Source organism: Falco rusticolus, chromosome 15 (assembly GCF_015220075.1).
Source record: "Falco rusticolus isolate bFalRus1 chromosome 15, bFalRus1.pri, whole genome shotgun sequence".
Classification (NCBI taxonomy): Eukaryota; Metazoa; Chordata; class Aves; order Falconiformes; family Falconidae; genus Falco; species Falco rusticolus.
Window position 1 is genome coordinate 21,869,965 of NC_051201.1, and position 20,731 is coordinate 21,890,695.

Below are 20,731 nucleotides of genomic sequence, written 5' to 3' on the forward strand. Positions count from 1 at the left end.
GTATTGCGAAGGAGCTCATGGGATTTCTCTTTTTTTTTTTTTTTTTTTTTGCTAATTCCCAGACCTGAACCTTGTGAGTGTGGGCTGGAGTGAGTCAGTCCTCCTACCTCCAACAGCAGGAAAACCCACCACCAGGCTGGTCCAGCACCAGGGGCTATCTAGTGAAGAGGGGGATGGCTCCACCCTGGCTGAAGGCAGGCAAGGCATGGGCCCCCTCCTCCCTCCTGCAGGAGCCCCTGAGGAGTGCGATGAAGTGCCAGGGGCACTTTGAGACCATGGGGGAGCCACAGCCTGGAGGGGCTTTGGCGGAAGGTTTGCTCCAGAGGTCCTCGGCTAAGGCAGGCCACTAGGAATGAAACAGCCAAAGCAAAGAGCCTTGCAAAGGTGGACCATGCCCCCTGAAGGGTAAACTGATCCCTCATCCTCCGTGGGGAAGCTGCATCCATCGGGATGGATGCGCTCTCAGCAGGCACATACATCGGGAGGGAGGGAGATCTAGCCAGCAGCTAGTCCTGGGAAACTGAGGTGTTTTTTTCATGTTTGATGATGTAGGAGATGGAGCCCATGGTCTCCTTTGTCTTTGGGTAGTAGAGGATGACCAGCCAGATGAGTATGAAGACTCCTGCAGGGAAAGGAAAGCAAACACTCAGCAGTAGCAGCAGGAGATGGTGGGAAGCATCCTACTGGGGTGCTGCCAGCACTTCCCTGCTGCTTCCAGAGGACTCCCCCAACTTGCTCCTACAGGAGGGTCTCCCCCTGCTTCAGGTAAGCCATTTGGCTGGGACATGGCCTGGGTGGATAATGTCCCTATTCCTCTTCCAAGAAGCGGCTTTCTTGGAGGAAACCCACCCCTGGTGGAGTGGATGTGGTTGGGACCTGCTGCTTGACATGCCCTGCCGAAGGGAAGGGCATGACAGTGCTGGGAAGATGCTGGTGCCTTGCGACCCCTGGTCAGCCCACTGCTGGTCTGGCTCCTGCCTCCTCCCTCTTCCCCACCCAAGGCCAGGGAGCCCAGCTCGGTGCCGTCCCTGACCTTGGAGACAGTTGAGGATGGTGAAGAGGTAGACCATGGGCATAGAGGAGGTGCCGTGGGTGAGGAATGCCAGGGCCCAGGTGATGACCAGCAGGCGGAAGAGCCCCATCACCACCAGGGCCACCTTCCAGACTTTGCGGTCTCTCTGCACTGCCCCGTGTCCTGCAGGCGGCAGCTTTTCTGGGTCACCACCCCAAAGACAGCTGTGTTGAAGAGGAAGATGAGGCCAAAGTAGGCACAGCTGGTGATGTAGTGGACCAAAACATGTTTGGAAGTGATCCAGCACCTGAAAAGAGACAACCACGGTGCCTCCAGCAGCTCTGCTAGCCCCAGCAGCACCCATGGGAGCCTCCCCAGGGGGACATGTTTGGGGATGCGGGGACACCCTTGTGCTGGTGGGGTTTTCCAAGGCCAGGGTGAAGCACGGGGGATAGTGGTGCACATGCGCTGCCCTCAGGTTGCTCTGCTGGGAGGGAGCTGGGGGAAGCTCCAGGTGGACCTCCATGACCTGGAAGCCTGCAGGCATGACCAAGGAGGCTCGGCACAAGAGGTGGTGGTGGCTACCATGGCTGTAGCTGCTGTGCTGTAATCACAACTGGGGAAGCGAAGCACAGCGTAAAGCCAAGCAGGATGAGTGCAACCCCCTACTGCCACGCTCCTGGCAGGACCGGGTTACCATTCTGTGTGCCAAAGGGCCACCCAAGCCCTGTGGGTGGTGGCATACACACAGGTGGGCTATGACCTGGTGGTCCGTGGTCTGGATGCTGTATTCTCCATAGCTGCCAACGACTCCTGCCACCCCCTCCACGAGAGCAGGGAAGCCTGGGAGAACAAAGGAGATACATTGAGGAGGCCAGAAAGGCAAGTGGTGGCCAAGGTGGTCATCTTGGGGTCTCTGTGTGGCCCTGTATGTGCTGACCTCTGGGAAGATTTGGCTTAGGGACCCACTGAGGTTGCACAAGTGCCAGGGACACAACGGTTGCTGCTTGGGACATGATATGGAGAGGGAAGGCCAGCACTTGGCAGGGAGGTTTGAGCTGTCTCCTAACCTCTCCGTGGGATTATCCTCTTCGGTGCCCTGTAAGGTGCCGCAGAGGGCTGGCAATGGAGGAATGAAAACCCTCAAGGACATGACCTGCCCGATGAGCAGGAGACTGGTCCCCAGTGGGATGGAGAGTGCCTGCGGGTGCTTCCCTGAATTTGGTGCACTGAGCCCAGGTAAGACACTTCCCAGCCCCGACCGCAGCATTTGGAAGGGCTGCAGGCAGGGTGAGGGCTTGCTCACTCTCTGCCCATCACTGCAGCACCCTATTCCCCCAGCCAGTTGTAGCCCACTGCCCCTGCTCCTCCCGGCTCTCGCCCAGGCTGGGGGTGCTCATCCCAGCCAAGCAGGCACAGCTTCACCAGGTAGTGGCGGATGTAGGTGCCGAGGACCTTGACAAAGAGGAGGTAGAGGTGACAGCCCTCCAGCACCATCCAGGTGAAGCAGCAGAGCAGGCAGTAGTGGCTGAGCCCCCCCAGGACCTTGCAGGTCCCCAGCGGGGTCCCACCGGAGAGCCCGCTGTTGAGCAGGAAGGCCAAGTTGAGGAGGAGCAGGCTGCCCATGACGTTCATGTGCAGCCCCACGTTGGTGTGGAGGGTTTCCTCGGCCCTGAACCTGGACCTGAGCATCCCCAGGGAGAGCAGAAAAGGCAGGGGTCACAGCTGAGCGGGGCCCCACGCCTATCACAGCAGGTTCATGCAGAGGCACCAGAATTGCCCCACGTTTCTCCCAACCTGATGAGTCCCCGGGGAGCTGCTGGCACATCCTACCTTAAGAAGATGCCAAAGGCGACGGTGAAGATGGAGAAAGCTGTGGCTACCCCGCAGCCAGCAGAGGCAACAGCCATCAAAGCTTCTGCTGCTGTGGACCTGTCCAGAGTCAGGTTCTGCCAGATGTGTGCACACGGGGTTAAACAGACCCTGGACCAGCCTAGAAAGCCCAACCACAGCTACCAGAGCCACAGCTGGTAACTCCGGTGCTCCGCTGCAGAGACCCCATGCAAGCCCATGGTCTGTCCCCCCGAGAAGGTCTTTGGGGGAGAGCGGGACCGTGGTGGCTCAGAGGAGATGCTGCCTGGAGTGGGGTGAGGGGTGAGTGATGGCTACGGTGACCCACCACGAGCACCCTCCTAGGAGCCTCCACCAGGAGGTGAGACCCCAAGCCTCACTGCTCCAGAGCCTGCCCTGGGCTGAGGGCTGTCTCCACCCTGCACCCACTTTGCTGAGCTGCTGCTGCCCTTGGGTTTAGGACCCGGTCTTGCCTGGGAGCAGCTATAACTATCCCTGTGCGGCTACACGTGACACTCAAAGGGCCACCAAGGTGGGGCAGGCAGTGCAGTCAGGGTGCGAGCAGGAGCTGCAGAGTGGGATTGTCACCGCGAGGAGGGCGAAGAAGGTGAGATGGTCACAGGAGCAGACTGTCCCCTTGGCCCCGGGCTGCGTGACACATCCACTGCCGCTCCAGCCTCCTGCCTGCCCTGCAACAGGCATGGGGTGACAGCCGTGAGTGCCGGGCACAGCACCCGCACCCGGCCCCGTGCCCAGCCCCACCAAGGACTGTACCTTTCCTGGGATCCCAGCAGACACATTGCGGGCTGACACCCTGCGAGGGGGAGAGCAGCAGCAGCCGACGCCACAGTGCAGTGCGGGGCACCGGAGGAGAGGTGGAGGGAGGGCACGCGGGGCAGCTCCCCGTGGGCGAATGTGAGCTGCACCGGCTTCTGCAGCCTGGAGACGTTTGTCTCTCCTACCGGGATGCCCACCACGGTGTCATTCAGGACCTGCTCCATCCCGTTGACCCCCTGTGTGGGGCAACGCTGCCCTAGCCAAGCTGGCAGGTAGCAAGTGCCAGCAGCCAGAGGGACACCAGCAATGCCAGCTCGTACCTGAAATACGCCAAGCTGCTGGGCATTGAGGACCATCACAACCACCCGCACTGTGCAGCTGCTCGGGGACTGGAATATCTCCCTAGGGAGCTGGATTTTGCCTGCCTTCCCCTTCCCTGTCATGTTCAGCATCCTGGGGTCCTGGGATGAAGAAGAGCAGTGGGCAGTTTGTCACTGGCAGCGTCACCTCTCTGCTCAGGACCCACCGACTTTGCTCCAGGCACAAATTCAGCCCTGTACGGGTGGGTTTTGCTCAGCAACATTGGCAGGACCCCTGGGAGCGGAAGGGGAGAACTTCATCCCCAGCACCCACCAGTGAAGGGGCAGAGCTGGGAGCAGCTCCCAGGAGAGCCCCAACCCATCATCACCCCACAGGACACAGTCCCCTAAGATACCCAGAGAGTGAGAGAGCCTGGGGGTGGGAAGGAGGTGCAAGGTCCCACATGTCCCCCTCCTCCACTTCTGCCTCACCCTGACCACCCACCTGCTGCTGCAATGGTTCCTCAGGGAGGGCTTGTCCCTCCCGAGCACCATTTCATGTGACTTCTTGCTACGGGATGCTAGAGCTGACACAGGTCCACGACACAACCGGGGAGCAGGATGGAGGAAGAGCATGCCATGGCACACCAAGCCCCAGGGCGGATGCTTGGCAGGCACGGGGCCTTCCCAGTGAGGGGTGCATCTCACCTCCGTGGGGGAAAACTTGATGAAGACATCGTGGGTGACAGCCATGCTGACATTCAGGAGCAGCACCTTCAGTCCACTGTGCGGCACCGGCCCCACCGACTGCAGCAGCCTGCAGGACAGAAGGGCTGTGGGGCCAGTGGACGTGGGGGGCTGAGCCCCAAACCCCCGCCGTGGCCACCCCTGCGTGCTACCTGAGCCAGCGCTCCGGCAGGCAGGCACAGATGGGGCTGCCAGAGCGCCCCAGCTCTGGGCAGGGCAGGGCTGGGGGTTCTGTCTCGCTCTTCCAACTCCACCATCATGTGGCAGCACCAGTGGTGCCTGTCACCCCACCGCACCAGAGGGGACTGGGATGAGCACTGGGTGCCAATGGCACTGGGTGGACACCCGGGCCGAGGGTAGGAATGGTGGGGAACACTCACTGGCACAGCTCTCCTGTCCCCCAGCAGCGTCTGGAAGAAAAGCACATTGGGAAATGGGGGGAAGCCCCCAAATCTAGGCCCAGTCCTCCCCCTGCCCACAGGGGAAGGGGGAGGCAGGAGAATCTGGCAGCTGCCAGGCTGGGAAGGGGCAGCCCTGCTACATGGGCTTCACAAAGCAACTGAAGAGCCATCAGGGCTGGTGAAGGCAAAGCCACCACGCCTGTGTTGACACATCACCACATCCAGACCCCCAGGGTGGCTCCAGGAGAGGATGCTTCCAGATTTTCAAATAGCCCCCAGCAGCATTCCCCCACCTCTGCTCACCTCTGCCAGCTCTCTGCACCTCACAGGGGACACTCTCTTCTGGCCCAGCCACATTTTGGGGGGAAACCCCGCCATGGTCTTTGGGTCAACATCTTCCCATGGGAAAACCTACCTGCCAAGGGCACACACCCCCCAGCGCTGGGGGCACCTGCGTCCCCTTCACCCACCACTCACCAGGCAGCACCAGGAACAGCAGGACAATGCCTAGCAGCAGGTGCATGCTGCTTTGCGGGCTCTCCTGCCCCTGGCTGTCCCACAACACTTCACTGCCCTCGTCACAGCAGCTCTGCCCCTCCTCAGGCTCTCCCAGGGCTTGCAGTTGCTCCTGAGGCGATAGCCATGCCCTCATTTCCCTTCTGCAAACCCCTCACACCTTCCTGTGGGTTCGTAAGTGGCCTCCTGCTCCCGCTTGCAGCAACAGCGATAACCGCCAGAGCCACGTTGCTCCCCCGTGGCTGCTTCCCCCAGCTGCCTCAGGGCCTTTTCCTTTCCCCTTCTCCCCTCGATCCTGCCAAACACTTGGTCAACGGCCCCCACCAACTCAGCGATGTGTTGGAGCATCCCTCTCCCAAACCGAGCATGCTGCCACGCGTTGCTGCAAGTCACTGGGGATGAAATACCCCCTTCCCAGGAAGGTCGCCCTGCCCCAGCCAGAAGCTGGGAGCCGGGAGGAGGGGGATGGGTTGCAAGCAGAGCTTTGAGGAACTGCTGGGATGGGAGGCATGGTGCTGCACAGGCAAGTGGCACAGCCAGGAGAGCCGCAGCCACTGAGGGGGGTGATGCCCATCCTGCAAAGTCTCCCTCTGCAGATTCCTGTCCTCTGCCAGCCTCCCGGTTTGCTGGGTAGCGACAATCCCTAGAGACTGCAGCAGCTTCCTGAGCCATGGCATCTCCCTCCATCACCCTGACCCCCGCCCCGGCACTGGTCAGAGCACGTTACTGGTCCTGGCTCGGCAGGATCCTGCGGGGTCAAACACCGGGTCCTGCCCCAGGAATGAGACAGCCCTGGCCGAGGGGGGGATCCCACTGGAGAGCCCGCCAACACGCACCCAGCAGAGAGACCCCAGCCAGCCGCGCTCCGAGCAGGAACTACTTTAATGGGCACAAGTCTAGTGCGCAGGTGCGCTCATTAAACTTCCACACCATCCAAAAATAGACATACAACAAAATAACAAAAATAGATGATTTCAGCTGCTAGAGGGTGTAGCAGGGGCAGTGATTCCATCTTCACGGGGGAAGGACCATCTCGGTGACCACCAGGGTCCCTGGGCTCTAGCAGCCCCACCAGGCAGGTGCAGTAGCACAGCGGACGGCGTCAGTCCTTCCCCCAGCCACCCTCCACGCGGGGAGCCCTGGCACGGCGCAGCGTGGCCAGCGTGGCCAGCGGGAGCTCAGCCAAGGTGGCTCTGGCTGCTGTTGGGCTGCAGTTTGACGCTGTCAGAGCTGCTCTGCGAGTCAGGGGACTTTCTCGCCTGCAGCACCATGGTCCAGTACCAGAGGAAGATGAGGAAACCTGGGTGAGGAGGGAGAAGGGTAGGTGAACCCCCTCAAGGGACCCACAGCAGCTGAGAGCCAGCCAGCCAGCCAGCGACAGCTCCTCTCATACCCCGTCACCACCCCACCAACAGCCTGTGAAGGCCCTGGTGCCTTTTGGAGAAGTCCAGTGTTCCAGGCTCACCTTGGAGGGAGTTGATGATGGTGAAGATGTAGAGGGACACGAGGCAGAAGATGCCGGAGGTGAAGGAGAAGAAGATCAGAGCCCAGGGGATGCCCAGCAGGATGCTCAGCCCAAAGAGGGCTAGGACGTGCTTGAGCTTGTGGCCTTTCTTGTTCTGCCGGAGGATCTCCCGGACCATGGCCCCCAGCATGACCGAGTTGAAGAGGAACACCAGGCTGAAGAAACCCAGGTTCACGACGTTATGGATCAGGGAGCTCGTGATCCAGCAGCTGGAGGAAGGAGAAAGGGCAGAGTGTTACGCTGCGTCATCCCACGGGGACATGAGTTGGAGGGGATGGGGGAAGCACGAAGGTGTGGTGCAAACACAGCGCCCAGCTTAGTTGAACAGGGAAGGGGGTTCCCCCACCACCAGAAAGTCCCAGAAAAGCCACAGGTGAGCTAAAAAAATCCTGTAGGACATGGGTGAAGGCCTAGAAAAGTTGACTTAATCTAAGACCAGGGACCAGGCAACCCATTGCCCGTGACTTACATGGTTGCATTGGTGGATTTGCCACTAGCAGATTCATAGACAGGAATGGAGAAGGGGCCATAGTTGGTCCAGCTGGCCAGGAAGATCAGCATCACACAGAAGAAGGGGAGTCCTGGGTGGCAAGAACAGAGTGAAGCGGCCACCCTAGTCCCTCAGCTTTGGACTTGGAAGTCCAACTTGTCCCTACCTCCCCATATAGAGCACAAACCAACCCTTCCCAAGGGGGAACTGAGGATGGAGCACACAGGGGTGCCTGTCACCGGCCCTGGCCTGGGAGTGAGCTGTGCTGCACTGACCTCAGCCGGGGGTCTCCCGGGGCTGTGGAGTTTTAGGCCCCGGACCACAAAAGATCACGAGAGCTTCCTACCACGGCCTCCTGCCCAAAGCACGGCAGAGACGTGTGTGTGCTTCCTGCACCAAGTCTATCTCCCTGCGCTGTCCTGGATGTTCCTTTCAGAACGAAAGGATCCCATTCCTATTTAAAGAGCCCAAGCAGTGGCTTTCACGTGACTCCTTTGTTGGATGTCCCCCAGGGCGACCCACCCTTTCTCCAGCGCCAGCTTCTGCTCTCAGCCATCGAGTCTCCTTCTCCACTGAGTCTCTCGACAGAGAGACCCCTCTGCCTTCAAACATCTACTCCTCCACGCCTGCATCTCCACCCCCCATCCAGTCACTGTTTATGGTGGGAAAGACCTAACCGGGTGCCCCTCCACCCCATGGCCCGTGCCTCTGCCTCCCCATGCTCACCCCAGCCCACCAGGCAGAGCTTGAGAAGGAAGTGGTCATGGTAGGCATTGAAGACTTCGATCACAAGCCGGTAGAGGTTGTAGCCCTCGATGCCCATCCAGGTGAGGCAGCTCAGGAGGGAGAAGTGCAGGAACAGCCCCCCGGCTCTGCAGACTGCCTCGCTGCTGCTGGAAGCCAAGTGCTCGGAGATGAGGAAGTTGACGTCCAGGAGGAAGATGGCAGCCAGCAGGTTCATGTGGATGTGCATGCTTGTGATCTGGTCTCGCTGCTTGCTTCTGGAGAATTGAGCAGGGGAGACCTCATCACCATGCCTGGCCAGTATCCCTGGTGCCCCACAACACCCCACAGCTCTGCACGGAGCAAGTCACCCCAGCCAGAAGATCCAGGAGACCCTCTGGTGGTGTCAGGAGCCAAGAGCCCAACCCTAGGGGTGGGACTGCTTGTTGCATGTGCAAATTCAGGTCCCTGCAGCTGACTCGGCATTTCAGGTCAAGACAATGGCGGGGTAGGGAGCAACATCATTTCAACTCCAAATCATCCATGTAGGATCAGTGACACGACTCAGGAGGAGACACTTATGTTCTTCACCGCACCCTTGAAAAGATCTTTGCAGGCTTCTGCTTGCCAGATCCGTAACAACCACCCAGCTGATTTTCCAAAACCACTGAAAACAGCCAGTGTTTTTGAGCACCCTGCAGGACACTTGACCAAGGGGGTGGTTTCTGGAGAGAACTCTGCTTTCTTCAAGCACATCTCCTTCATCATGCTTCTACTCAAACCATCTGCGCTTGGAGAACTTGTGCCCAGCCAGGGGCAGAGACAATAGACGGGACGCAGACAGAGAGCATGGGATGAACTGTCAGACTGTACCTGAAGTAGAGGAAGAAGATGGTGCAAATGGACGCCAGAGCTGAGATCAGGCAGCCAACGTAGGTTATGATGCTCAGGTAATCCCTGTGTATGTAGGTGATCTCCGGGGAGGGTACCTGAGGAGGAGGAACAAGAAAGAGTGAGGAAGAACAGCCAGTGGGAACGATGCAGAGAGCTGTGGGAAGGTGCTACCCACCATCAGCACGGCAAAGTAGGTGAGGTGGTTGCATCTGCAGTCTGTCTGTCTGCCCCCCGTCACCGTCGTACAGCCATAGCTGTCCCAGTACCCAGAGCCGACTGCACAAGGGAAAGGGAGAGCATCTGGTGAGCAGCAGGAGCGGCTGCTTTGGGCCTGTGGATCTTCAGGTCAGGACAAGGTGTCCATGGCAAGGGGGGAGGACAAAAGCAGGGGTCCCAGCTTGTCCCAGGCCAAGCACACATGCTCAGATAGCACTCTCAGCATCAGGAAAAAGCTCTTAGGTTGGCTATAGAGGGAAAAACCTGAGGTCAGCCCCGTGGGAAAGGTTTATAGAGGAGGGGAGGTGCAGAGTGACTTCTATCCCCACCAGCAGGTCTGTGGTTCCCTGCAAAAGGAGCAAAGGCAGCGCCTGGCTTCACAGCCCGGTGCAGGAGCACTCACCCGTGGTGTCCTCCTGCCAGAAGACGCACAGCGGGGTCACATTGCTCTGCAATGACAAAACCGTGGGCCCCTGTCAGGATGCAGCTGTCGGTTTGTTGCCTGGCCAGCACATCTGATAGGGGAGAACACGGGGCAGGAGAGACAGTCTCAGGAGACAAACTGTCCCGTATCATAGGAGCAGGCTCCAGGCAGAGACTGTTCTCTTGGCAGCTCCTGGAGCAGATACCTCCTCCCAGGTCCCCTTTCTCAAACAAGGGGTTCAGCTTTGAGCAGGTGCCTGGCAGGGCCACGAATGAGCCAAGGGACTGTTAAGCCAAAGTGTCACCAAGGCCTGGAGATTGTGCCGGAAGGTGACACATCTGCAAAGCAGCATCTCCTGGGCAGGTGCAGGCAGTGCCACCACCAGTGCACACAGTGAAGCCACGATGGCGATACAGCCCCAGAAGATGTAGCAGACCCTGTACAGGCAGGCCAAAGGCATGGACCTGCTGGCTTGTGACCACTTTCTAAGCCGGCAGGGCCTGAGCCCTCCTTGCCCCCTCATTCCTGGTGGGGTCAGGCTCAATGAGGCTGTTTCCCCACCTACCGGCAGCTGGTCATGGAAGAAAGTGAGGACCACTGGGTCGGAGAGGTTGGCCACCACCATGTCCACCAGGGAGATGCCGACCACCTTGTCACCCAGGACATAGCTGCTGTTTTCATCCTGTTGGAGAAGAAGAGGAGGCAGTGGCAGCAGAGCAAGGGAGAGCTGCCAGGCATGAAGCAGGTGAGAGTCCCCAAGAAGGAGGTCCCATGCCTCTTTCCCTGTCAAGCTTCTAGCTCATCTTTGAAGCACCTTCTCTAAGCAAGCACCAGCACGCTGCTCTGGGCTGCATCCCTGCTGCCCTGTACCACCGGAGCCCCTGGCACGGTGGGGGCACCCCACCATGCCACACCCATGGGCATTACCTGGAACATGGTCTGGCTGTTGATGTCCATGAGGAGCACCCTGTGCTCCACCATCTCTTCCCTCTCCTTCACCACCATGAACAGGCTGCCTGGCAGGTCCACCATGAACCCATGGACCTCTCCACTCTCCTGCAAGGAGAGACTTGTCAGGACAGAGCCTGGGAGAGGATGCTGCTGGGCCAAGACCACCAGGGCAGGCTGCCCAGGACCCACCTCTCTTTGGGAAGCAAAGGCCAGGTGCTGAGGAGCCTGAGTGGGGGGGACCCTCAGGACGGTCGCATGCACAGTGGCCTTCCCAAAGGTCTGGTTCTGCCCTTCAAGCTCCACCTTGGCCAGTGTCTTCTCCAGCTCCCCAAGTTTGCTGTTGGGGAAGGGGCACAGTGAAGAGTGTGCAGTGGGCACCACGTTGGTGGCAGTGAGAACAGCGCGAGCCAGGAACTCACCGCCGAAGTGTCTGCTGCTCCACAGCTCCCACAGCCAGCGCCAGGGGCTGGGCAATGAGGCTGTCCAAGGCGGTGAGCTGCTCCTCCACGTCTTCCTCCCAGACGGGCACGCTCTCTGGAGAGGCTGATGGGCACACAGAAGGAAACACCATGAAACTCACGGGAAGAGCTGGCTTCCTCATGCCCCAAACTAACCGGGCACAGCCCTGGTGGGAGCAGACAGCAGAGGTCTTCAAGGTGGCCTCAGGCCTGGGGAGCTGACAAAGACCCCAACCCAAAGGGCTTCTCCTGCCACCCAGAGTTTGGCTCCCACCAAGGCCACTAGGACCAAGTTAGCTGAGGCTAGCTAGTGCCTAGCAGTGCAGATGGGACCCTCGTGCACCTCCGCAAAGCCCACAGTTCCCCAGGATTTGAGGGGGCAAAACACTTTTAAAAATCTCCATCTTCATCTTCAGGGAGCCTGGGTACTGGGCCTGCCTCTGGGCTTCTTCAAGCGAACCCATGTCCCCTTCCACCACCCTTCAGCTGTGTCTTCACACCATCACGCTCTGCTGTATACTGGGACATCACCAATGCTCTGCTGATGGCTAGAGAACGGGGTGGGGATGAAATGAACCCTTTATTTCATTAAAGTCACATTGAATTGCCTTTACCAGGGAAGAAGTATTCAGATGCGCTGTCAAGGGAGGTGTTCTTCCCACCCTTTGAGATGTAGGACACACTGAAGATGGACATGCTGGTTCTTTCAGTCTTCCGACTCTCCTTCCCCCAGGTGATGCTGCTGGAGGGGTCCCCCCCCAGGAGGAAGCTCTGCTTCCCGTACGCCAGCTGCAGCGTCCTGTTGGCCTTGAACCAGTAGACACAGAAGCGGTACCTGCCCAAAGCGGGGGGCAAGCCGTACTTGTAGTAAGAGTTTCTCCTGTTTGGCGAAAAGGGCCTTTTTATTATCAGCGCCTGGGCCGTGTTCTCGATGGAGATGGTGGCAGGGCCATGCTCGTAGATGACGGAGCTGTTCTGGGTCTGGTTTCGGTCACCGCAGAAGCGGAAATCCTCTTCCCGGAGGCCACTGGCTCTCACCCCTGCATTGCACAAGTGCACAGAGTTCAGCTGGAGAGGCAGCCACCCCCGCAAACGCTGCACCCTGCAGCCCCTGTCACACGTGCCACGCCAGGTTCCCTGCCCCAGACATGCTGCTTCTGTCCTGGACAGGCTGTATGACATTGGCCACCTCCCTGACGTGCCCCTGGCCGCACTGAGAGGATTTGCCAGGGCTCCTGGAGCAGCAGGACCTCCACCACTCAGGGCCACCCTCTCCCCGCTGCCACCACCCGCGTTGGCAGAGACTGACAGAGGACTTCTCCAGCCCCAGAAGGGATGGATGGAGCCCATCTCCTTTCCCTAGAAAGGACCCATCCGGCCCAGAGACCCACCCAGAGACACATCAGCCCACAAGACGTTTCACCTCTGTGGAAGCCACGGCTGCAAACGCCCCTCGGTGCCCCCCAGCCAATTTTTTGAGGCTGCCAATTACTTTCAGCAGCCCAAACCTGGCTCACGGTCCCAGGGCAGGACACAGTTGAGCCGACCTACCTTGGAGGGGGTAGAGAAGGAGCAGGAGGAGGACCTTCATCCCGGGCGGCTCTCTGCTTTGCCTTGGCCTCCGAGGAGAAAACAGAGCCTGGAAGGGTACAGAGGAAAGGGGCCGTGTGAGTTATTTAGGTGTCACCCATACCTTGGGGTCAGGGGACAGAGAGCAAAGGCTGTGCCGGTGGGATGCTGGCTGGTGTCACCGGCTCCCCAGTGCCCCTGCTACCAGGAGGAGCCACGAGCACTGGGCATCCCACCCAGCTGTGGGGCTGGAAGGCCGGAGGAGGCTAGCAGCGGGGTCCTCGGGCTCCCGGCATGGAGAGGGTGCCCCACCGCCCTGGCACAGGGGCCAGCCACCAACGAGCCAGCATGGGAGGATTCCCCTCTTCCGCTCCCTGCTCACCTCTCGCTTTGGGTCTTGGCTTCTTATAGCGAGCGATAGGAACAGAAGGAAACAGTGGTTTCCTAATTCACCAGCCCTGAAATTATTTTCTTGAGTGCTTTCAGCTCCTGCAGATTAGCTGAGGAGCCAGGCATGTTGCAAACTGCTCTGTCTTTCCAGCCTGGCAGAAACAGGCTCTCCCAGGCTCATGCTGGAGATGCCAACACAGCAACTACAGCTGCCAAAACCCCTTCTGTCCCCCACAACCAGCCAGAAAAATTCTCTGCAGCCTCTTTCCCCAGCCCTTCATCCTGCACTCCGCTCCATCACCCTTTTCTTTGTCTTCATACGCATGCGGGGCTCCTGTGATCCTCACCCAGACAAGTGCCGAGCACCCCAGGGTGCCACCGCACTCATGGTCTCTACCCAGCCACAGCCTTTGCACCTGCAGCCCCTCCTGTCATGCCTTCCACCTTCCCCATGCCACAAACCACATCTCTGGCGCTTCTGCAATGCGCCAAGCTTCTCTTCCTCCTCACCCTGCTGTCACTCCAGCAATGGGTTAAGACTGGTGGCACCCATCCTGCCAAGGTCCAGCAGCCAGCAGAAGCCCCCCGCAGAGCAGGACAGCATTGGTGCAGGTTACCAGACCAGCCAGCAGAGTTAAACACTCACCAATGCCCAAAGGCAAACTGGCACCCAGTTTGCCACCGCTCCATCCCACTTCTGTGCTGCTCTCAAAGCATCCTTCTTGAAACCCACCCGGTGGCTGAGTCCTGTTTTGTCTGCTGCAGGCAGGTGCCAGGGCACCCACCAGTATCACCTGCAAAGGCTCATGAACTCTCCCAGGCACCCAGGGGTCATCAGACGGGAAGGCTGGGGGAAAATTGCTTGCTTGAAAACTCAGTGTCCCTGTTGGCAGGTTTCTTCCACCAGACCAGGCTTCTGAAGGTTCCTCCGGCCAGCACAGACTCAGGGCACGTCCTGTGCCCATGCATCACCGTGGGCACAGCCCCCTCCCCGTCCCTCCCCCTCTGCTTCTTGCAGCAGTTCATTGAAAAAGAGGAAGATTTTCGGTTGTTAATTAACCTGCTGCCATGTGTGTAATTGAGCGTGACACTAACAAGGTTTCCCAGTGTGGGCTGGGAGGGTACAGCACAGGCACAACTTGGCGGCGGCAGGTGGATGTGGATGGGGCTGGCACCCTGGTGCCTTGCTGTACACTTGGGAATCACGCACATGTATGTGAAAAGCCTGGATCTGGGGTGGCAAAACACCGGTGATGATGAGAAACACCTGGATCGCTCAAAAGCAACAGCGCAGCACACGAATGCCAACTGCATTGTCATGGCAAAGTGCCGGCATGCTGGGAAAGCATCTCCTCTGGATGGGGAATGCTGAATCCCAACGAGGCTTCAGCCCCTCCTGCTGCACTGGCATCTTTCGGATTTTATTGGGGTGACTAGAGGACAGGATCAGCCCCTTTCAGCCGTTACTCAATGGGGACCAGAAATCCCTGTGGGGATGTGGGTGGGGGGACTGGTATTTCCCCTCCAAGCCCTATATGGTCCCACTTGCCCCGACGCTGATTGCTGTTTCCTGAGACGAACAATAGCAAGAGAAAATTCCCCGAAAATGGTTTCACAGTGGGAAAACACGGTTCCCATCGTGCGTGATAAGCGGCACCAGAGGGAGCCAGATGCATGGAGCCCATGCTGGGCCCAGATCCTGCCCCACCATCTTCCCTCCCATCCCAGGGTGGCAGTAGGGCATCTCCCTAGTGTCACCAGTTTTGAAAAGCCCCACGCTGTTGCAATGACCAAGCAGAGACACCCCCCCTCCGGCACCAACCCTACCTCCACTCCATCATCCCCGAGGCAGGATGGCTTTACACATTGCCCCAGCCAGAGCCAGGGGGCTGAGCTCCTCCAAGAACAATACCACATAGAAAAACTCCTGTTTTGGCCATAAAATCAGCCAGATCACGTAAAAAGAGGTGGTGGGCACAGCGCCAGGGCTAAGCAGTCTGGAGCAGGCTCCCTTGCCGCCAGCACAGAGGGAGGCTCAGCCCCAGGCATCACTTTGTAACCTCCCATTGCCATTAAAAGAACAAGCTGGTCTTGTAAAGAAAAGAGGAGGAAAATATCACGGCCTCTAAACCTGTAGGCAAATGGGGGAAAAAAACACCCAAAAAAAACCACAGGAAAAAAAAAAAAAAACCAAACACCCAGTGTTTACTACCACCTTACTGCTCTCTGGGTGACTTGGCAGCAGGTATTTAAGCTTTTGGAGGTGGCACGTGGCTTTTGAACGTGACGTTTTTCCCGAGGAGAAGGGAAGGTGCTTTGACATCTCAAACAAACACCGGAAACAGGGAGATACAGGGACTTTTAGCTCTGTTTTCCTTGCAGGTCCATTAGGAAAATATACAGACGCTCTGTTGCTCAAGATGCTAACGAGCCCACAGCTCATCACACGCAGCCTGTTACCCAGTCAAGGACTTGGGAACCAGATAGGGAAACTGAGGCACAGAGAGGCAAGCCAGGATGGGCTCTCCAAGACACAGAACAGCTTTGCACAACCAGCCCCCATCATAGGGACAACAGGTGATGTGCCCTGGCGCTGGAGCTGCCCCCAGTAGGGACCCCCGCCCCGGGCAAAGGGGATGCCCCAACACTGGTCACCCGGGTGCTTCAGAAAATGCACTTGACCTTGGCCAGCAGCCCGTGCCCGCACGTTATTCATGGCATTGGCATGCGAGCCTTTCCAGTCACCAGTGGGCGGCAGGGTCCGACCCGGCACATTCGTTTAATGCCCAAGGAGCTGGGCAGCAGCTGCGCTGCACCAGCGGCCCGGCTGTGCCAAGCTGGTGCCGCGAGATGGGCACAGTGGTTCAGCTTTCCCGGGCTGTGGGGTTGCACACAGGACCCAGCACCTGCAAGCTGAGTTTTGCCAACAGGACAAAACCAGACCCAGTAAAGTTTCCCACGGGAGCAGCACAGCTCCGTGCCAGATCTGTCCTTCACCAGCCACTGGCAACCGCCCCTTCCCAAGCAGGCATGGGGAGAGCCAAGGGGAGGCTGGCACAGGCTGGTTGCTGGTGCCTGAGGCTCTCAAGATGGAGCATTTGCTTAAAGCTAGAACTCAATGTTCAATATTAAAAAAAAAAACCACACCATTTCCTAAAAAACATCACAGACAGAAATACTGCAGTGAACTAAACCAGCACTTCCTTCAGTGCCTGGGCAACACGGCATCCAGTTCAGTGGCACACAAAGCCTGCAGCTTCAGCAGGGGCTGCAAAGGACCAGGTACACCTGTGGCAAATTGAGGGCTGCCATGAAATGCTGCAGATCGCTCCCCCAGCACCCCGCACCATGCCACTGGCCTCAGGGGTACAGCCAGCCATCCTCACAGTGCACTCCCACTGCTCAGCCTTCCTCAGGAACAACCCCTCGGCCTTCTCCTGCAGGTGGGCTTGTACCTTCCCTCCACCCAAACCACCCCGCTGGGTTTAAATGGCTCCCAAAACACCCCATCCCCTCCCGGGTCCCGTTCCCCCTCCGCACGGGCAAGGTCCCCATTGCCTGCCCGCACCGGGGGTGCTGCGGAAGGGAGGTACAGGGCAGTGCAGAGCAGCACAGGACCACCCCAAATCAAGCTCCCAGGCATTTGGCAAAGAAAGCAGCCAGTCTGGAGCCCAGCAAGGGCGAACCTGGTCCTTGCAGGCTTTTCCAGCTGTAGAAAAGCCAAGCGCAGCCAGGGTGAAGTCTGCAGCACCCAAGGAGCCAGGTAAGAGGCCGTGCCCCCCGCCCAGCGGATTCCCACCAAACCACAGCTGTCGGTAAGCTGATGGGAAAGGAGTTGGCGGGTCGGAGCCCTCCCAAAAAGCAGGCATGGACAGGCTGTCACCCAGCTGGTACCGTGCAGGCACTGGCACACCACAAGCCACCCAGCCCCACTGTCTGCAAAGACCGCAGCACCACACCCCTCCAACACCCATGGGTGCCACTGCAAGGTGTGGGGACAGCAAGCCCCGGGGGTCCGCATCCTGGCAACGTGCAGTTGCTTGCAAACCTGTTGCTCTGCGAATAGCAGCCCCCGGGCCAACAGGATTAGGAGCTGGACTGCAACCAAGTATGCAGCATTTTTAGTCCTTGGCTTAATTCACATGGGAGCTGCAAACCCAGCAAGGGGCACAGCAAAACCCGCTGTGGCGGCGGTACCGGGCTTAAAGGATTTGCCCCCCAACCCCCACCCCCATCTCCAAAACGCTCCTGGCTCCCTGCTGGCAGTGGAGCTTGGAGGGGGGCTACTGCAGCCCTCGGACCATGAAACGAGCTTTGGCTGCCTTCCCTCCTCAACAGCCATTTGGACTTGCTGCCAGGGGGTTATTCCAGGAGACTTAATTTCAATTCTCCAGCTGGCCTTGCTGGGTTTTGCTGGTCCCTCTGGAGGGGCAGTCCAGGCAGCTTGCAGGCAGGGAGCACCCAGAGCATCCCGCATCAGCATGCCAGGACCGGCAGCAGCAAGCTGAGATGTTGCAGGAGGAATCCCCCCAACAGGCATTTTAGGGGAGGGAGATCACCCAGTAGAGACATGCTGGCGGTCCCAGGGGGATGCTGCGCCCTCCGCCAGGTGGGAGGAGGAGGAATGGGGTGTGCGGGTGGTTCCCCCGGGGTGGAAGCGGCGGCGGGGTTTTTGCGGAGCTCAGCTGTGCGGCTGGCAGCAGCCGGGAGCAGCTGGTCCCGGGTGGCTCGGGGGGCTTCATGGCTCTGTGGCCTGGGAATTCAGCCTGGCTCCGGGGCAGAGGCGAGGGGCGGCGGGGCAGGCGAGGGTGAGCCCCTTTTAGCAGGGATGGGGGCTTCACCAGACAACTCACACCACAGCCACGAGCACAGACCCATGGTCCCCGCCTGGATGAAGACGGGGTGGCAAAATGTCCCTGCACCCACCACAGCAGGGTGCGCCCAGGACCCCATGGAGCGAGCACCCCTCGGTTCCAGCCAGCCAGGCTGCCCCCTGCCCCACCAGCCAACTAAGCACCCCAGGGTGCTGCCCAGTGGCACCAGTCCCAGCCACACAGCCCCAGTGCCCTCCCAGTACTACTGGGCTAGCCCTAGGGCTGACAGACCCCCACCCCGCTCACCCCCGCACCCAGAGGGTGCCTCCTGCCCCGGCCGCCTCCCCGCCCGCACCGAGGACCCCGCAGCATCCCCTCCCAGTATCCCCACTAAGGCCGTGCTGGGCAGCGCTCCTTACCGTGGCCTTTGGGATCCCAAAAGCAAACATCGGACCCCCCCGCTCCTCCGCCCTCCCCCGCCGCTGCCCCCGGTACCTGTGCCCGGGTCGGGCTGGGCGCGCCGGCGGGGCTCGGCTCGGCGGCGGTCGGCGGGGCTCGGGGGGGGGTCGGGGAGGCTCGGGGGGCGGGGGGGCGGGGGTCGGGGAGGCCCGGCGCGGCGGCTCGGCACCGCCCGGCTCGGCGGGGCTCGGCACCTGGCAGCCCAACCCAGCCCGGCACGGCGCGGCGCGGCGGGGCTCGGCGCGGGCCCGCCCCCGGCGGGCGGTGACTCAGCGGGGCGGGACCGGGCCGAGCTGCGCCGCACCGACCGCTGCGAGACCCCCCGGCATCGCCGCGCCTGCCGCGGGGCCACCAGCCCTCGGTCACGGCACCTGCCGGGCTCACCTCGGCCCGGCTCAGTCCGACTTTGCCTGGGAGCACCGGGCTGGGAGCACCGGGCTGCATCACCCCGCCCGGCCGGCACCGGCACCGGCACTGGGAGCACACGGGGCTCGGGGCTCAATGCCCGGCCGGGGCCAGCCGGGAGCGGGGGGGTGCCCCATCCCGTCGCCCTTCAGCTCCGGGCTGGCGGGCATCCAGGCGGCGGGCATCCGGGCGGTGAATGAGATTAAAAAATAACAATTAATGGGAACGCAGCTGGGACGGAGTGTCCCCGTGAACCCCGGCCCGCGCCCTCTAGGAAACGGGGGAGGTGGGAAGCCGGGCAAGGAGGCCAGGCCTGAACCGGGGGGAGCTGGATAGGGGGTCCACCGTGCCCCCCATGGCACATCTCCGGAGGAGGTGGGCTGGGATGTGGGCTGTGGAGCCTGGATGCGACCCCCGGCTCCCACCACCCATCCCGAGGCTGGCGAAGGGCGCGCTGCCCCTCGCCATTGGACCCCGTGGCGAGGCCGGCTCTGTGTGCCCGTGAGATCCGGAGTGGGGGGGGCTGGGGGGCCCCGGGAAGTGCCCTGTGTAAATAGTTACTCTTGCAGAGACTTTCAGTGCCTTGAATGAGACTTTTCTTTCTGCTGGAGGAAGGGTGGAAACAACCTCCCACCCTGGCAGGGAAGATGATGAAAATAAAAAGTGGCTGGAGATGCCACAGCTGCACTGGGACCCCCGGCGTGGGGGATATCGCGCATGCTCCTCTCGACCCCCCAGCCTGCTTCAGTGTCCAGATCCAAGCCCCACATTTCCCTGGCTCCCACGGGACCGGGACGAGGCTCCCACGGGAAGCGGATCACGCGGCTGAACCGTGGCTAACAAGGCCGCCTTTGAAGCCCGAATGTGCCCGCAGCGCGGGGAGCAGGGCTGGCTCTGCAATGGACACTCATGGCAGCCAGAGCCGCAGGAGCATCGCGCGGAGCCAAGGCTCCTGCTGCGGGTCATCCCGACCAGCTCCTTCAGGAAATGCCGTAAATCCGCCTCTCGGGAATAACGCTGCTGAATCCAGTGGTGGCTCCCGTAGGATCAGGCCCTCCTGCGGGGGGGTGTGTGTGTGTGTGTGTGTGTGTGTATCAGGTGCAGACCCCCTGTCCGGGTGAAGAAAGGACGTTTTAGGCCATTTTTTTGCCGCTGTTTATGGAACAAAGAGTCGTTTGTCTGCACTTGACGTTATCAGGAGTTATTTTTAGGTTGATGCCTGCACTTGTTGCTGTTACCAGGATTATCTGTAAATCAGCAGGCCTTGCTGCTGTCTTCAAAGACACTGGCTGAGCATGGAGAGGAGGAAATCTTTGTGTTGTCCCATCAAGGGACATTCCCCCTTGGGCTCAGGCCAGGGCCTGATAAAGATTTATTGCTCAAGCTGAGTAGTTCCTCAAAGCCCCAACAGTTCCTGAAAACCCTAAAAGGTCCTAATACCCTTAAAGCTTCTAACGTCCTAAAAGTTCCTGAAAGATCCTAAAACCCCTTAAAGTTTCTATAAGCCCTAAGAGCTCCTAACGCCCTAAAAGTTCCTCAACAGCTTAAAGTTCCTAAAAACCCTCAAAGTTCCTAAAAGCTCCTAGAAATCCTTAAAGCTCCTAAAAGCCCTAAAATTTACTAAACCCCCTAATAGTTCCTAAAAATCCTAAAAGCTCCTAGAAATCCTTGAAGTTCCTAAAAGCCCTAAAAGTTACTAAAATCCCTAACAGTTCCTAAAAATATTAAAAGCCCTAAAAGCTCCTAAAAACTTTGAAGTTCCTAAACACTCCTAAAAGCTCCTAGAAATCTTTAAAGTTCCTAAAAGCCC

At 59.5% G+C, this 20,731-nt stretch overlaps 2 protein-coding genes across 2 annotated transcripts; both read right to left on the reverse strand.

The window, feature by feature from the left end:
- Positions 1-506: 506 nt before the first annotated feature.
- Positions 507-5,610, reverse strand: ADGRG3 (adhesion G protein-coupled receptor G3). Its single transcript, XM_037408832.1, is given in 15 exon segments — positions 507-622; positions 1,034-1,186; positions 1,189-1,319; positions 1,762-1,856; positions 2,414-2,696; positions 2,846-2,961; positions 3,452-3,552; positions 3,638-3,677; positions 3,754-3,876; positions 3,961-4,101; positions 4,648-4,756; positions 4,839-4,895; positions 4,897-4,991; positions 5,071-5,096; positions 5,565-5,610. Coding segments are annotated over 15 exon segments (1,632 nt in total).
- An 857-nt stretch (positions 5,611-6,467) lies between these two features.
- Positions 6,468-18,993, reverse strand: ADGRG1 (adhesion G protein-coupled receptor G1). The gene is made up of 14 exons (XM_037408798.1): positions 18,553-18,993; positions 12,836-12,923; positions 11,899-12,324; positions 11,246-11,369; positions 11,016-11,163; positions 10,803-10,931; positions 10,441-10,557; positions 9,855-9,900; positions 9,411-9,511; positions 9,215-9,330; positions 8,345-8,619; positions 7,598-7,709; positions 7,069-7,337; positions 6,468-6,903 (listed from the first exon to the last, which is right to left on the reverse strand). Exons 1-14 carry the CDS (start codon positions 18,958-18,960, stop codon positions 6,782-6,784), a joined length of 2,481 nt encoding a protein of 826 aa, XP_037264695.1. The 5' UTR covers positions 18,961-18,993; the 3' UTR covers positions 6,468-6,781.
- Positions 18,994-20,731: the final 1,738 nt, after the last annotated feature.

What these genes read in the sequence shown, in the direction of transcription:
- ADGRG1 (XM_037408798.1), bottom strand. Translation starts at nt 18,960, where the DNA reads ATGCAGCCCGGTGCTCCCAGCCCGGTGCTCCCAGGCAAAGTCGGACTG. An exon ending in ATCTGAATACTTCTTCCCTG is followed by an intron (nt 11,370 to 11,898) that starts GTAAAGGCAATT and finishes TGTGCCCATCAG; the next exon opens with CCTCTCCAGAGAGCGTGCCC. An exon ending in ATCTTCTTCCTCTACTTCAG is followed by an intron (nt 8,620 to 9,214) that starts GTACAGTCTGAC and finishes TCAATTCTCCAG; the next exon opens with AAGCAAGCAGCGAGACCAGA.